At 60.7% G+C, this 13,701-nt stretch overlaps 1 protein-coding gene across 5 annotated transcripts in view; it reads right to left on the minus strand.

The window, feature by feature from the left end:
- The window catches only part of LOC120582447 (uncharacterized), a 49,159-nt gene that overhangs the window by 23,624 nt on the left and 11,834 nt on the right, over nt 1-13,701 (minus strand). For 2 of the 5 annotated variants that reach the window (XR_005647574.1, XM_039837973.1), the window contains one exon: nt 8,015-8,170. Coding sequence is in view for 1 of the 5 variants with exons in the window: in XM_039837973.1 (XP_039693907.1) it covers nt 8,015-8,170 (156 nt within the window). In the remaining 4 variants the exon portion in view is untranslated. Of the gene's footprint in view, nt 1-7,258; nt 7,810-8,014; nt 8,171-8,853; nt 13,345-13,701 lie in introns of those variants that run through there. The other 3 variants (XR_005647575.1, XR_005647573.1, XR_005647576.1) reach the window with 3 other exon arrangements.

Consider the following 13,701-nt stretch of genomic DNA (forward strand, 5'->3'; position numbering starts at 1 on the left):
CATCACCAGCACCACCATCACTGTCACCATCATCATAGCGAAGCCTGTGCTAAGTGCTAGGTAACCCTCTAGATACTTGATACGCATTAACTCTTTCTTATTGTGATAAAATACACATGACATGAAGTTCATCATCTTAACCAGTTTTAAGTGCACAGTTCAGTGGCATCAAGCACATTCACATGGTTGTGCAGCCATCGCCACCACCATCTCCAGAACTTTCTATATTCCCAAAGTGAAACTCTGTCCCCATTAAACGCTCAGCCCCCAGCCTCCTCCTCCAGCTCCGGGCATGTAAGCGGCATCGCACGGTCCTTGTCCTTCTGTGACTGGCATATTTCCCTCAGCTTCATAGCCTCAGGGCTCACTCATGTTGCAGCATGTGCCAAGTTCCCTTGCTTTTCAAAGCTACATAATTTTCCATTGCACGCTTATGCCACATGTGGTTTACCTGTTCATCTACCCTTTCGATTGCTTCTGCCTTTGGCTATGGTGAAAAATGCTGCTATGAAATTAGGTATAAAAATGCCCCCTGAGCCCCTGATAGCAGTTATTCTGAGTGTGCGCTGAATCATACAGTGGTTCTACGTGTAATTGTTTTAGGAACCACAGACTTTTTTCACAAGAGGCTGCACCATTTTCCACTCCCACCAACCGTGCACGAGGGTTCCGATTTCTCCACATCCTCGCCCATACTTACGTGCTGTTTTATCTTAGCCATGTGAGGATTATTTTTATCTCCATTTTGCGAGAAAACTGAGGCACTGAGAAGTAAAGAACCTGCCCAAGGCGGCACTGAGTGAGCACGCACACGCAGGCGGGGGGCCGCAGAGGCCGCGCTGTTCACCTTTCAAAACTAAGAGTCTCCCGTGTACTGAGCACGTAAGTGTGCCAGGCCGAGGACCAAACCACTGATACGAATCATTTCATCTAATTCTCACAGCTGACCTGCAAGTTTGTTCTCATGGTCTCTACTTTCCAAGCGAGGAGCACAGGAGGAAGTTAAGCGTGCTGGCCGATGCTCCTGAGCTAGGGTTTGAACCCGGGTCTGAGTCCAGGGCTTGAGCTAGTAATCGCTGTTCCATCGAACGGACACCCCGTCAAACTCCTTGTCTTCCCGTGTGCCCTCAGCAAAGATACCGCCCCTCCCTCTCGTTGAAAAGTGTCCTTCAGCCTGGGTTTTGTGGTGACATAGGTCTGTTCGCCGCTCGGGGAGGCTCACGCTGGCATCCAAGGGCACCTCGCTGAGGCTTTCCGATGCGCTAAGACGGCCGGGACATGCGTGCCTGATGTAACGGTCCCGCCAGGGAAGAGGGTGGGCAGGACTCGACCTCCCACAGAAGCTGACACCTCGCTGCTCTTCCTAAGTTATTTTCTTCTGCTTCGTAATGCGAAAAACAAATCTTCTCGCCGCCTCTCTTGCTAACTTTCCCCTCAGCCTGCTGTCATGTCTTTGGAGCTCACAAGCAACGTCAGCCCCGTCGCTCCTCGGCGTGCCCCAGGAACCGGCGTCTGGGGCCCCTCCCAGAACGCTGCCAACCCGCCCGTCTGTGTGGCACCGGCTTTGTGAACACGAGTCCCGGGCCAGCACGGACGCCGGTGTCCCCCCCAGCCGGGGCCCAGACGCACTCAGCAGCAGACAGACGCCACGCTTTTCACTCCGTACGGCCTGGGGCGGCACCGGCTCCGCGCCCAGGGTCCACGCACGAGTCCGCGCACGTCGCCAGCTGGCCAGGGCCCCGGACACTGGTTTCTCCGTCCATCGAGCAGGAAGAGCGTGGCTTCTGTGTCGGGGCTTTAAAGACGAAGGCGATCACCGAAGTGTGAGCGCGGGCTCGGCACAGAGCGCGCTCCCGAGGGGTGCCATCCGCTCTGGGGAGTCTCTCGGCCCGCGGTGGCGCCGCTCACGGGGCCCGTTACCACGCCCGGAGCCGAGGGCCCCGCTCTCTGCTGAGTGGCCAAGAAATCTCTTTGGACAGCGATCGCTTGTCACTTTGACGGGCTAGCCAGGTGTCTCCAAGGCTGTGACTCTACGGTCCAGAATTACAAGCTTCACAGCTAAGGAACAGGAAGGATAAGCCGAACAGGGCAGAGAGGCCGGGGACAGGCACGCGCGGGTGTCAGACGTCACCGTCCTGTGGGAGCCGACCTGGGAAGTGCTGCCACTTCACGCCAGAGACGTCGGCCAGCGTGTCCGTGTGAGGACGGGTGGCTGAGCAAGGGGCTGTGTGTCCGGATGGCTCAGCGTTTTGCCCATCTAAGGAGGCGTCAGAGGTCGCTCCGCTTTGCACCCCACGTTCGGATCCCCCCTCTCTGGACATCCTGGGCCAGGCCTGCCCTCTTGCCCCTGAGGGTGTGGTCAGTCGGGGGCCTCTGCTGGCCACTGGGGCCTGCGAGGCTGGGACGGAAAGCCTGCCGGCTGTGACCATGGCTGACACCAAACTCCCCTCCTCAGCTCATCCCAGAACTGGGCTGCCTGAGGCCGCAGCCACTGTGCACAGCACTCATTTAAATCCTAATTAATGAAGTAAACTAGGGTTCTGTCTCATCGGCTGCCAGGCACGGGCTCACCAGCCCCTGGGGGCTACTAACCGTGGCCCGGGGCAGGGCAGATACAGAGCGGTCACGTGGTCGCGGGGAGACCTTTCGGGGGTGGTACTCTAAGTGGACGTTCGGCCTCGTGGGACAACGCATCCCCACGCACAGTGTCACGGCAGGTGAGGGGCGGCTGCGAGCCCTGTGACACCACAGCGACTTCGAACCTGTCATGATCTCTTTGACAACTGCCTGTCAGACGCGGAATCCGGGCCCCCTGTCCTGGACGTGGGCCAGCCCAGCGCCTGATGACACGGAGGCGAGGCCAGCCGGCTCCGAGCCTGTGCTTAAAAAGAATCTGTTTAAAAAATCCCATCCATTTCCTAACAAGGACAGTCGAGGGTGACAAACCTCATGGCAGCCCGCACGGCACAGGGCAGGGAGGGGAGGGCTCTCGGGGCTGCCGGCCGCCCCCCTCCGCAGGCTCTCGGAGGACCTCGCGTGTTGTGACAGGGGTGAGTCCATGAGAGCGAGCCCTGTGCCGTCTGTCACTGTGTCCTCAGCACCAGGACGGAGCGGGCACAGACCGGGGTGCGGCGGGCACGTGCGGGGTGAGCGAGCGGTGCAGGAGGCAGGGGCCGCTCGTATCCGCCGGGCAGGGCGTGCCGCGCCATCTCTGCCACTTCAGGCCTCACGCTCAGTGATGCACGATGTGCGGGCCGCTGTCCGTCCCCTTCGACAGAGGGGCGCCGTGGCCCGGAGAAGTTAGACTTCTTGCCACACACACAAGCCACAAGCGACACGGGCAAGATGCAGACCAAACAACCGACCCGAAGCTCACGCACGCGACCTGCCCCGGGCCGCACCCCCAGGCCTGAGGACAGCTCCGAGGACATTGGCGCCCGGCCGAGTCCGCGGCTGTGCGGCCCCACGCCCTGGCGGCCCACGCTGTCTCCTGGGTCCCCTCCAGGGCCGGCCACAGGACTCCGTGGAACAGAGACCCTGCGTGGCCAGCGCCTTCTCCGTCCATGCCCGCCGGCCCGGCCCTGCCGCACGTGCTGGGCGGAGCACCTCACCTGCCTGTCGTCTTCCCGTGGACCCTGCAGGAGTGACGAGGGCGGACAGGACGTCGGCCTCACGTGCATTTCACGGTGACAGTTTCCTGTCGTGACGCACAGGACTGCCACCCTCAGCAGGTCCAGCCGAGGAGATGGGGACAGGGGAGACGCTGGAGCGGGACCGCCCCTACCTTTGGGGGCACCCTGCGCCCCAGAAACGCCCGAGCCTGGGTGCGGGCCCAGTCGTCCAGACCAACGTGAGATCAGGGTGCTCGTGGAAGACTGAGCTCTGAGGACGTCGCCGTGGAGGGCAAAGCGAGGCGGTGGCAGCCACGGCCTCTGCGTGCTGAGCTCCCGGAGCCGGCCGCCTTGTTTTTGAGGAGAAAAGAGCCAAATGGCTTTTGTCGGCCGTGATTCTGAGCCGGCCGCCCTGGGGATGAAGCGAGCGGGGATGTCCGCTCACCGCTCACCGCTCACCGGAGACAAACCACACGTCCCGTGCGGGGTTTTTAAATGCTTTTGCGGTTTTTAGAGCCATCGTGAGCTCCATGCGTTTCTCCTGAGTAACGGGACCAGAGAGGCATCTGCGGGTCACAGTGTTCCAGGAACCGTCTCCAAATCAGGGCCGCACTGCAGGTGGTGCTGGGCGACCCCAACGCCGTCTGTTGCTGTCACCAGTGCTTTTAGACTAGAGAGTTAAGCCGTGTAAACAGCAAAGGGACATCACAGAATCCCCAGGGACCGGAGGTCGTTGAGACGCAGCATCAGCCACGCCCGGGCACCAAATGAGTCAGACTCCGTCCCCAAAGGGACCCGGAGGGCCACCCGACTCCGACGCCACCTCCCGCCCGGCTGGACAAGGCGGCCACGGGGTCCAGACGGCGGGGGAGGCTCATCGCGTGGCGATGTCCAGAGGGGACACGCTGCCTTGCCAGCAGAACTGCTCGTCGTGAGGCCCGGGCTGCGTCACAGACACAGCTGCAGAATCGTCGTAATCATGGCTTTTGTGCTGTTATCACCACTCGCGGAAACCTCGCAAGGTCCAGGAGCTCTGCCCAGCACGACCGGTGACCTGCCGGTGTGGCCCGCCCCCCGCATGGGGGTTACATGGGGGACCCGGGCCGCGGGGAGCTCAACCCCCGGCACCGCCGGGTCGCAGAGCGAACAGCGTAGTCGTCGGCACCCAGCCCATGCCGTCAGCCGCTCTAAACCACTGGCTCCAGGGGACGGCCAGGGCCTTGGTCCCTGAGCAGAAACACGTATCGACAGCTTGGTGTGCTGTCCACCCACCGCGAGTCCAGCTTGGCCACACCGGAGCCGTGACCACTGAGGGGGCTCACCCCTCGCTGGGCGATGGCCGAGCGCGTGGCACGGGCTCGCGGACTTCCTCGGTTCACGCCCAGCCCTTGGTGCTCCCATCCTGCACAAGAGGGGCCTGAGGTCCGGGGCCAGGAGACGCCCCCGAGCCACATGCTGACGGTGGCGGAACCGCAACCTGAAGCCACACGAGACCGCCCGAGGCACACGCTCCACTGCGTGAGGCTGACGTGCCACCTGTGTGGGAATGACGGGCTGAGCATCCGGCAGGTGGCCCTCGGCGTCCCGCGCCCTCCTATAGGCTGTGTTGGCAGAGCAGGACCTGGGGCCGTGGGGTCTGGCCAAACCCTCCGCCCCCAACCAACTGGCAAGAGAACCTTCTAGTGCCCTGAGCCCTCCTTGGCCTCGGGGGCCGTCTGCGCCCAGAAGCCACGTGGCCCTTGGAAAACGCCAGCCGGCGGCTTCCTCTGGCTCCTGACAACTTGCTTCTCAGCACCGACCCAGAATGAGACGCAAGCCATTAACCGGACAACCCTCGCCCTGCGGCTTCTCTCCCTGACCGCTGGCCCTGCGCCCAGCCACGCCCGGCCCTTTGCGTTCCCGCCCGCTTGCTGGACACCGACTCCCCACTCCCTCGCGGGACCGGCTGCCCTGCCAGGGCCTGGTGCAGATGTCACCTCATCACAGGAGTCCCTCGTCCGTTCGCCAGAGCTCACGCGGCCACCTCGCCTGGACTCGTCTCCCTTGGTGGCACGTCCCCGTGTCTGTCCTGTGCCGTTGGGGGGGATGCCAGCTCCCTGAGAGCAGACAGGGTCTGTCCCACTGCGTGTCCGCGCCCCTGTGGGGCCCTCACAGCAGAGCACACACCCGTGGGAGCCATGAGCACCAAGCCCCGCAGCAGCCGCAGCCCGTTTCCACCCCCTGTGCCCTGCTGTGGGGGGCCACGTCTCCTGCTGCACCCTGAGAACCGAGACTCTCAGACGACCTTCTTGGCTCTTCCATGGGGTGTTTACTCAGATCACACACAAGTCCGAAGGGCTGAAATCCCTACGCCTCCGCCTCAGAAAACATTCTACACGCAATAAAATAAACGGCATAAGCTTGTTTGGCCACTGAGACAGCACGTGACGGTGTCTTCGAGTGCTAAGTCCAAAGACACGGAAACAGAATCTAAGATTTTCATCTGGGAGACATCTCTTCCCATCGGATTTTCATAGCAAAATAGTGTTGCATTCACAGCACGTTTGGTGAAATCTGCTGATCAGAGCAAACTGGCCGAGCCGAGCGGCCTGGACGCGCCCAACTGGGACACGGCCCTGCCACGGCCAGTCTCGTCGCTGGGGACAGGGGCATCTCAGCCATGTTCTGAGTCTCCTCGTAGAAGACAGAGCAGGGCCCGCGCCCAGGAGGTGACCCAGCACAAGGCATGGGCCATCGGCGTGGAGCCCGAAACTCGAGCGGCTCTGGGGCTGCGTGGGGACAGCCTGGGTCGCCGACCTTTCCCGTCAGTCAGTGGGAGAGGAGACAGTTTCGGCTGCTTGGGGTGCTCTGCTCCGTAAAAGCCATCCGTAGTCACGTTACTTTCCTAATTGATCTTCGTTCATTACTGCCAAATGAGAGAGAACTGGGCTCTAGTTACCCTGGCGTCTGAGTCGGTGGCGGTGTGTTTCCGTTTGGCTCCGAAGCCTCTCGATCATTCGGTCGTGTCTCTCCTGCTTTCTAATTTAAGAGCCTGAGAGCTGGGCAAGGCACAGCCACACGCGGTCACAACCGGGCGGCGTGCGGCGTCAGCGTACCTGCAGCGTCACCTGCGTTCTCGCCAGGCCGCGTGTGGGCAGTGGGGTGCACGGCCGCCACACGCGAAGCAGCCCCCCATCGCCGGTGCCGACAGAAGGCGGCAGTGGCTGCCCAGCTCCCGCACTGTGTGACATCGGGCAGGGACGGCCCTGCGAGCCTCCGGCTCCTCACCAGGGCCGTGGGGACCGTGACGTGTCCTCGCACTGTGGTCGTGTGGCTGGACAGTGCAGGACCCGTCCCGGACAAGGCCACGGGTTGGTGCACTTCGGGGCGGTGACGGCTCGGACTCGCCTGTGAAACTGCAAGGAGCAAAGCAAGGGCTGTTTCGTTGACATTGAAAACGCAGAGTTGCTTTCCACAGCCTCTGCCCTTGACGCCAACGACCCCGAATCGACAAGGATCGGCAGATTCATGTAATCTGGACACACAAAGATCGACGCTGATGTGCTTTGCTTCAAAAGCAACTAACCCCACTGAAAGGAATAAATTGGTTTTTTCAACGCAGATGCAAATATTAAAGGAAATTCTTTTTCGATTTTTAATTCAGTTATTAGAAAACATTTGGGTATGTTTGAAACAACACAGGTATGAGAATTTACTTTTTTGACAGTAAATTTTATGAAATCTAAATACAGATCAGGAATTTTTAATGAAAATGTCAAGATTTGCTTTAATTGTAAAATGCACATCGAATCCACAGACTTAGTATGAAAAACGAGAACATCTAATTGACGGTTTTCGTACTGATTATACGTCGACGTGATAACATTGTAGGTTAAATACCAGGTATTATTTAAATGAATGTTACCCACCGTTTACTTTTTCAGACGCGGGACAGTGTGGGACGCGGGACAGTGTGGGTCGCGGGACAGTGTGGGTCGCAGGCTACGCCCCCGTGCGTCACCGCATGCCGCATCAACCGCCTCGCCTTCCCCGTCACTGAGAAGGCTGTAAGATGCGCAGACGCCGAACATAGTTTCTGGTTTGTGCTCAGGGATTCCACCAGATTTCAACATGAGTGTCTGGAATATTGATCATTTCACAGCGCGCCCGACTAAACCAGCGTCCTAGGCTAACAACTCAGAGAGCTGGCGGCCGAAGGCTAAATGAGGGATTGAGATGATTTTGAAAGGTTTATTGCTTTTTAAACTGTGGCAAAATAGATGTAAAATTTTCTGTTTTACCAGTTGTCGGTGGCATCGAGCACATTCGCACCGTCGTGCAGACACTGCTTCCAGAACTTTCCATCTTCCCGAGACTCTGTCCCTGCTTCGGACTAAGTCCCCGTCCCCTCCCCCGGCACCCACCTCGTCTCTGTCTCCTGCGTGGAGACAGACAGCACCGTCCTTCTGTGTCTGTGAAAGGTTTGTCTCTCAGCATCCGCTTCAGTGCGACCTCCCCTGGGACCTCATTCAGGAGAATGACAGACCACCCTTCGGTAAACACTGTGATGCTGCTTTTTCCTAAGAAAAAATTAAGTTTAAAGTCAGAAAAAAATGCTCACAGCTCTGCCAGGAGCTACGAGGGCGACGTTAGGTAATCTACAGGGAACTCAGGGAAACCCCACCCCAGACCTGTGACAACTCCCAACTGCGGACCTCACAGGCCTCTCCCGTGTGTCCCAGCTCCACCCACGTGCTGGACCTCGCTGGCCTCTCCCGTGTGTCCCAGCTCCACCCATGTGCTGGACCTCGCTGGCCTCTCCCATGTGTCCTGGCCGGGACCGTGTGCTGGCTCGGGGGAGGGCGGCACTGCTCAGCGGGTGGTGTGACAGCTCCAGGTGGTGTGACATCCCACCGCTGAGGCTCTGGCCTCTCCCAGAGCAGATGCCGCCCGGCACCACCCAGCACCAGCACACCTGTGCCCCCTGCTAGGAGGAATAATGGGCCGATTCAATTAGACTCAGTCTACACAGCGTGCATGTGGGTTGTGGGCCGTTTACAGTTCTTCGCCCTTTTTTATTCTGAGAAAAAGTCAAATTTTTTAAATGTATCAACAACCAGCTCCTTCTGTGATTATGTGTTTTCTTAACTCTACAATAATTGTTTACATAATCTCTGCCCGTAAACACTTAAATGTAAGTTTGTGGGTCTACAAACAACCAAAATCAGAAGGACAATGGGCGATTTGCAGAAACTCGACAAACCCTGGTTAAACCCTCTGGGAAGGTCTCGCTGCCCGGGAGGCTCAGCGGAGGGCGAGGGGCGTCTCCCCTGGGGTGGGAGGGGTCTGCAGACCCAACCCTGACGTGTGCGTGGCGGCTCCCCACGCCCGCAGACAGCTGGTTTCTGACGCGTGTAGCCAGCAGAACCAGACCCGCGGGCCCCGTCCCATGGGCCACTCCTCACAGAACTCAGGGACCACTGAGCAGCCGGTCCCCGCTGCACCGCGGAGGACGTAGCGGGCAGGAAGCAGCCGCCAGGAGGCAGCTCCGGGCAAGAGCTGGCCAGCCGGCCCCTGGGACTTACGGGGCGTCATAGGTGCTCACGACTAAGGCAGTGGTCATGGAGACATGTGACCTCGGCCCCTCTCCCCCAGGAACCGGGTGGCACCAGGACGTTTAACCAGCCCTCCAGCTGTGGTTGGCTCGGCTGCCTCAAGCCCCCGCTCCCGCCCTTGGGTGGGGACCAGAGGTTGCCTCATTGAGGAAACAAGAGACACCATTGTCACGGTCACTCCTTCACTTAGGAAATCCCCAGGGGGTCGGGAGCTGCAGACAAAGACCAGATACATCTGAGGCATAGAGTTCAATCCTCTGAATGTTAAATATTTCTTATAAATCACAGTGTCACAGGGGGAAGGGGAGATGATGTGGGAAAAATGCTGCCAGAAAGCCCAGGAGTTATCGAGAAGGAGAAACGCAGGAAGGCTGGTGGCTCCTGGCAGTGACAGTCGCCTGAGGCAGGGGCTGGCGTGCGTGCGTGCGTGACCCCCGAGGTCACGGCTGGGGGCAGACTGGGGCCCCGAGGCAGCCCAGTTCCTTTTTGCTTCATCCCACGTTGTGTCCGGCCCGCATCTGCTCATGCGAAACAAACAAAGCTTTCATTTATTTTTTTCCATCATAAATGCAGGAAGTGTCTGCATTTCCAAGGAAAATATTTATGTGTTCACAGAGTGCATTCTAGGACGAATCGAATACTCGGACTGAAGCAAACACGGTTCCTCCTGCGCGGCCGCCCGCCCTGGGCCCGGCTCCCCGCACGGACCAGGCCGAGGGGCGCGACTGGCAGGACGCAGCTCCGCCCGGTCCGCGGCCGCGTTTCTGCAGGCGTCACAGGCCGCCCTCCCTTCTGCACGCATCTGGCGACACCACAGAGGCAAAATGCAGCCGCCCTACGCGGCGAGATCGAGGCCGCGAAGCCGCTTCCGTCATTTCTGGAGAAACGCGGGCGGGCGGGCATCGTCAGGCTCCGTCCTCATCCCCACGCAGGATCGTGGGCTTGTCAGCCCCAAGTGTCCGCAGGGACTCGGGGGAAGAGCCCACCCGCCCCCTCCCCTTTCCCGGGGGCCACTCGAGGGCCCGCCACCCCCCCACAGGAAACCGGGCGGCCAGGGTGGGCTCGCCGCGCCCCAGCCACGGTGGGGGGTGGCGTGGGGGCTCCCCGGGCCAGCAGCTGCAAGGACGAGCCACCGCTGTCGGGGTGCAAACTTCTCGGGCATCACCCCGATTCCGTCTGCGAGCCACGCAGTCCCTGCCAGGCCAGTCTGTAAACAAAACCGAAAGCAGCAGATCAAGAGGTCGGCCACACCTTCCTCGACTCCAGCTGGACTTGCCCGGTAGCTGCACAGCTGTGGCTGGACCACCAGGCGCGGCCTCCGCCCTGTGGGTCTCCGGCTCCGTGTGCCCCTCCGGACCCCGCGTCTGAGGCCCCGGACACCCTCAGGATGCAGCAAGCCGGTGACCAGACCTGCACACAGTCTGCCAGCGTTCGGCCACGTTTCTGTTTTACCTGCACAGAAAATGTTACCGTCGCTGGAATATTTTCCGTGTTGCTTTCTGCGCCTGTGGCCAGTGTCGTGAATCGTCTCCTGTCTGTTCCCGCACAGGGACGAGACAGAGCGAAGGCTCGAGTGACTTTCCTGGGTGAGGGCCCCTCCAACGAGTGACCTAAGAGCACCAGGCCATGCAGGGCCTCGAGGGCAGCGTTCTGCTTTAGCCTTGTCACCGCCCGGTGCCCGCTTAACCTGAGCGCCAGAACCACAGCTCGGGACAGGATTTGAAAGCCGGGGTCGCATTTCTCTCGGTTGGCTGACGTCTCAAGAACGTTTCGCCTGAAGGCCTCGCCAGAGATAAAGAAGTTATTCTTTGGTTGCAAGAGTGATAAAAAGGCAAAAAAAAAAAATCCGAAGCAGAGAGAGGCCTCTTCTTCCACAGTGACCGGGCGTCGTGTGGACAGCTGTGTCGCGCGCTGTCGGGGAGGGCGCTGTGAAGCCGGGGCCTTGAGAGCTGCAGCCCGCGTCTCCCAGCTCCAAGCTCTGCTGACGCCCGCGCGGCGGGTCCCACGCCTGCTCGCAGAGGTCCGGCTGACGGCACACGGCGCAGCCGGGCGGCAGGGGAGCCTGACCCCGCTGCCGGGCCTCGCGGGCACCGGGGACAGTCCCCAGGCTCCGCCCCGTGCAGGGGGCTCGTGAGGCCGGAGCGGTTGTCACACTGGAAGCCGAGTGGGAACACTTGGCGTCTCCGTCTTCGGGGCTCTGCACGTAAACACGAGTTAATGAGCAGTCATTGCCCCACCTGGGCCAGCACGGCTGTTATTATCGTAATTTTACAGACGCGTAAACGAGGCTGGTGCAGAAGGTGCCAGGAGAAAAAGTAAAATTAATGGGTCCCGAGATCACAGGCCCAAGTGGCACGGACTCTAAAGACTTGACTATTAAAAAAAAAAAAACCTGTAAAGTGAAATTTAAATGTTGCAAAAACGCATTTAACAAATTAAAAATGTTCATGTCGTTAACGAAACCCGTGCCCGATTCTGCTTTCCACATAGGGACGGAGGCCGCATGTCTGCACGGTGTCCCCCCCACGTCCGTGACGGTCACGCCAGCCCGTGACGGGGCTCGCGTGGCCACCGGCCCCACCCCCCGCATCGCGTGCCCTGCGCTTTCCCGTCTCTGGCATGACCCGGGGGCGCGGACGTTCTGGCGTTCGGGTCAGTGCCCACTCAGGTGGCTGATGTTCCGGGCGTGTCCCCTGGGGGTCAAACCGCATGCCAGCCCTGGGCATCCAGCCCTGACCGCACGGCAGGGACCTCCGTCCTGCAGAAGTTGAAGTCTGACTTCAGGACCTGCACCTCCATGTCGCTGAGCTGCAGGAAGAGGGTCCGCCCTTGCACAGAAGCCGTGAACGTTTTTATTGCACTGCGAAGCCTCATCATGTGCCCGTCCCCGGCCACAGGCCGCTGAGGGGCTGGGGGTGAGTTCCAGCCGGGGTGACAGGTGCTCCTGCCCCATGGGCTGGCCGGTGGCTCCCGTGGTGGGCCGGCGGCCGGCACACCGTTTGCCTTTCCAACACCCCTGTGGGGACCCCTCCCTCCGTTTCTTGGCCTGAGAGGGTCGCCTGCTCCCAAGTCAGGAGTGGGCAAGTGACCCACGGCGGGCACAGAGGCGCCTCGCACACGCAGCACAGGCACTGTGGGAGGAAGGCTGCCCTTCCCGCCGGGCTTGAGAAGCGGGGTGCAGGGTGCCTGTGCCAGCGTGAGGGAGGGCGGGGGCCGGACGCCTGTCAGCCGCTGCCGCCATGAGCACTCGCGTGCAGTGTCTGTGAGCAGCCGGTCCCCAGGCTCGGGCACACGCCCAGGAGTGAGGCTGCAGGGTCACAGGGTCCCTCTGTGTGACACGCTGAGGCAGCGCCAGACAGGTGATGGCTAGGCGCTCAGCCCACCCGTCTTCCTCCTCATCCGTGGCCGGACCACCCTCCCTGGACTCCTGTGGGACTGAGGCAGAGTCGGGGCCGTGTGGCGGGCAGGGCACACCTCTCCGGGCCTTGTCCACGGCGCCTCGTCAGGCGATTCCTGTCCGTCCCAATCCACTGACTGAATAGAGACGATGCGGACAGGGGCCGAGCAGCAGAGCCGTGAGCTGGAAGGGGCCTGGGGCTCAGAGCGACCCGTGGGCGCCCACACCAGGACGGGGCGCCTCAGCGGTAGGTCTCTGAGAATTCAGGGTGCACACCCCCGATCACAGGCACGTGCCCCCCTGACACAAGGCCAGCCCTTCCCTGCGGCCCAGCTGTGGGTCCCGGGCATCTGCTCCTGCAGCCACTTCACTGAGCCGGTCCGAGAGCCGTCCGTGCATGACGACGGGCCTTTCGCCCGCACTCGGCACTCAGCACGTTTCCGCGTTAGGACCCTGCACCCGTGGGGCCCTGCCGGCTCTCCAGTGGAAGCCACCTCGGGTCCCCGTGCTCATCCTTACCTCCCACGCTCTGCAGGATGCGGCCTCAGCGAGCCTTTGAGGAAAAGGGACGTCTCCTCCCAGCTCCAGACGTCCACACGTCATGGGTCTTCAGACCATGTTCGTCACACGCATGCACATGTATGCACATACACACACATGCATGCTCACACATGCACACACAGACATGCACGCACCACGAGCAGAGACACATGTGTGCACACACGTGTACGCATCACACGTCTACACATCACACATGTGTGCACACATGCACCCATACGCTCATTCACACACACACACACACTCCTCCTCTAGAAAGCCTGCCACTTCACGACGGGATTGCGACGCAGCTTCTCCCGTGCGAGTCGGTCATCTGGACTCCAGTGTGGATTTGTCCCAAACCATGGCGTGTGCCCTGCATGGGCCACGCTGTGGCTCTGCCCCGTGCCAGGCTGTCACCTGTGGTTCGGGCCGCGGAGCTGGGCTCCCGAGGCGGCAGAGGCAGCACTTCCTCGTCCACGCGGACTGTTCCCGCGTGAGCTGGCGCGTGGACGTGATGTCCTGCTCCGCGATGGGAGGCCGGCCGAGCGCGAGACCTGAT

The sequence above is a fragment of the Pteropus medius genome, unplaced genomic scaffold (assembly GCF_902729225.1).
Source record: "Pteropus medius unplaced genomic scaffold, Ma_sr-lr_union100, whole genome shotgun sequence".
Lineage (NCBI taxonomy): Eukaryota > Metazoa > Chordata > Mammalia > Chiroptera > Pteropodidae > Pteropus > Pteropus medius.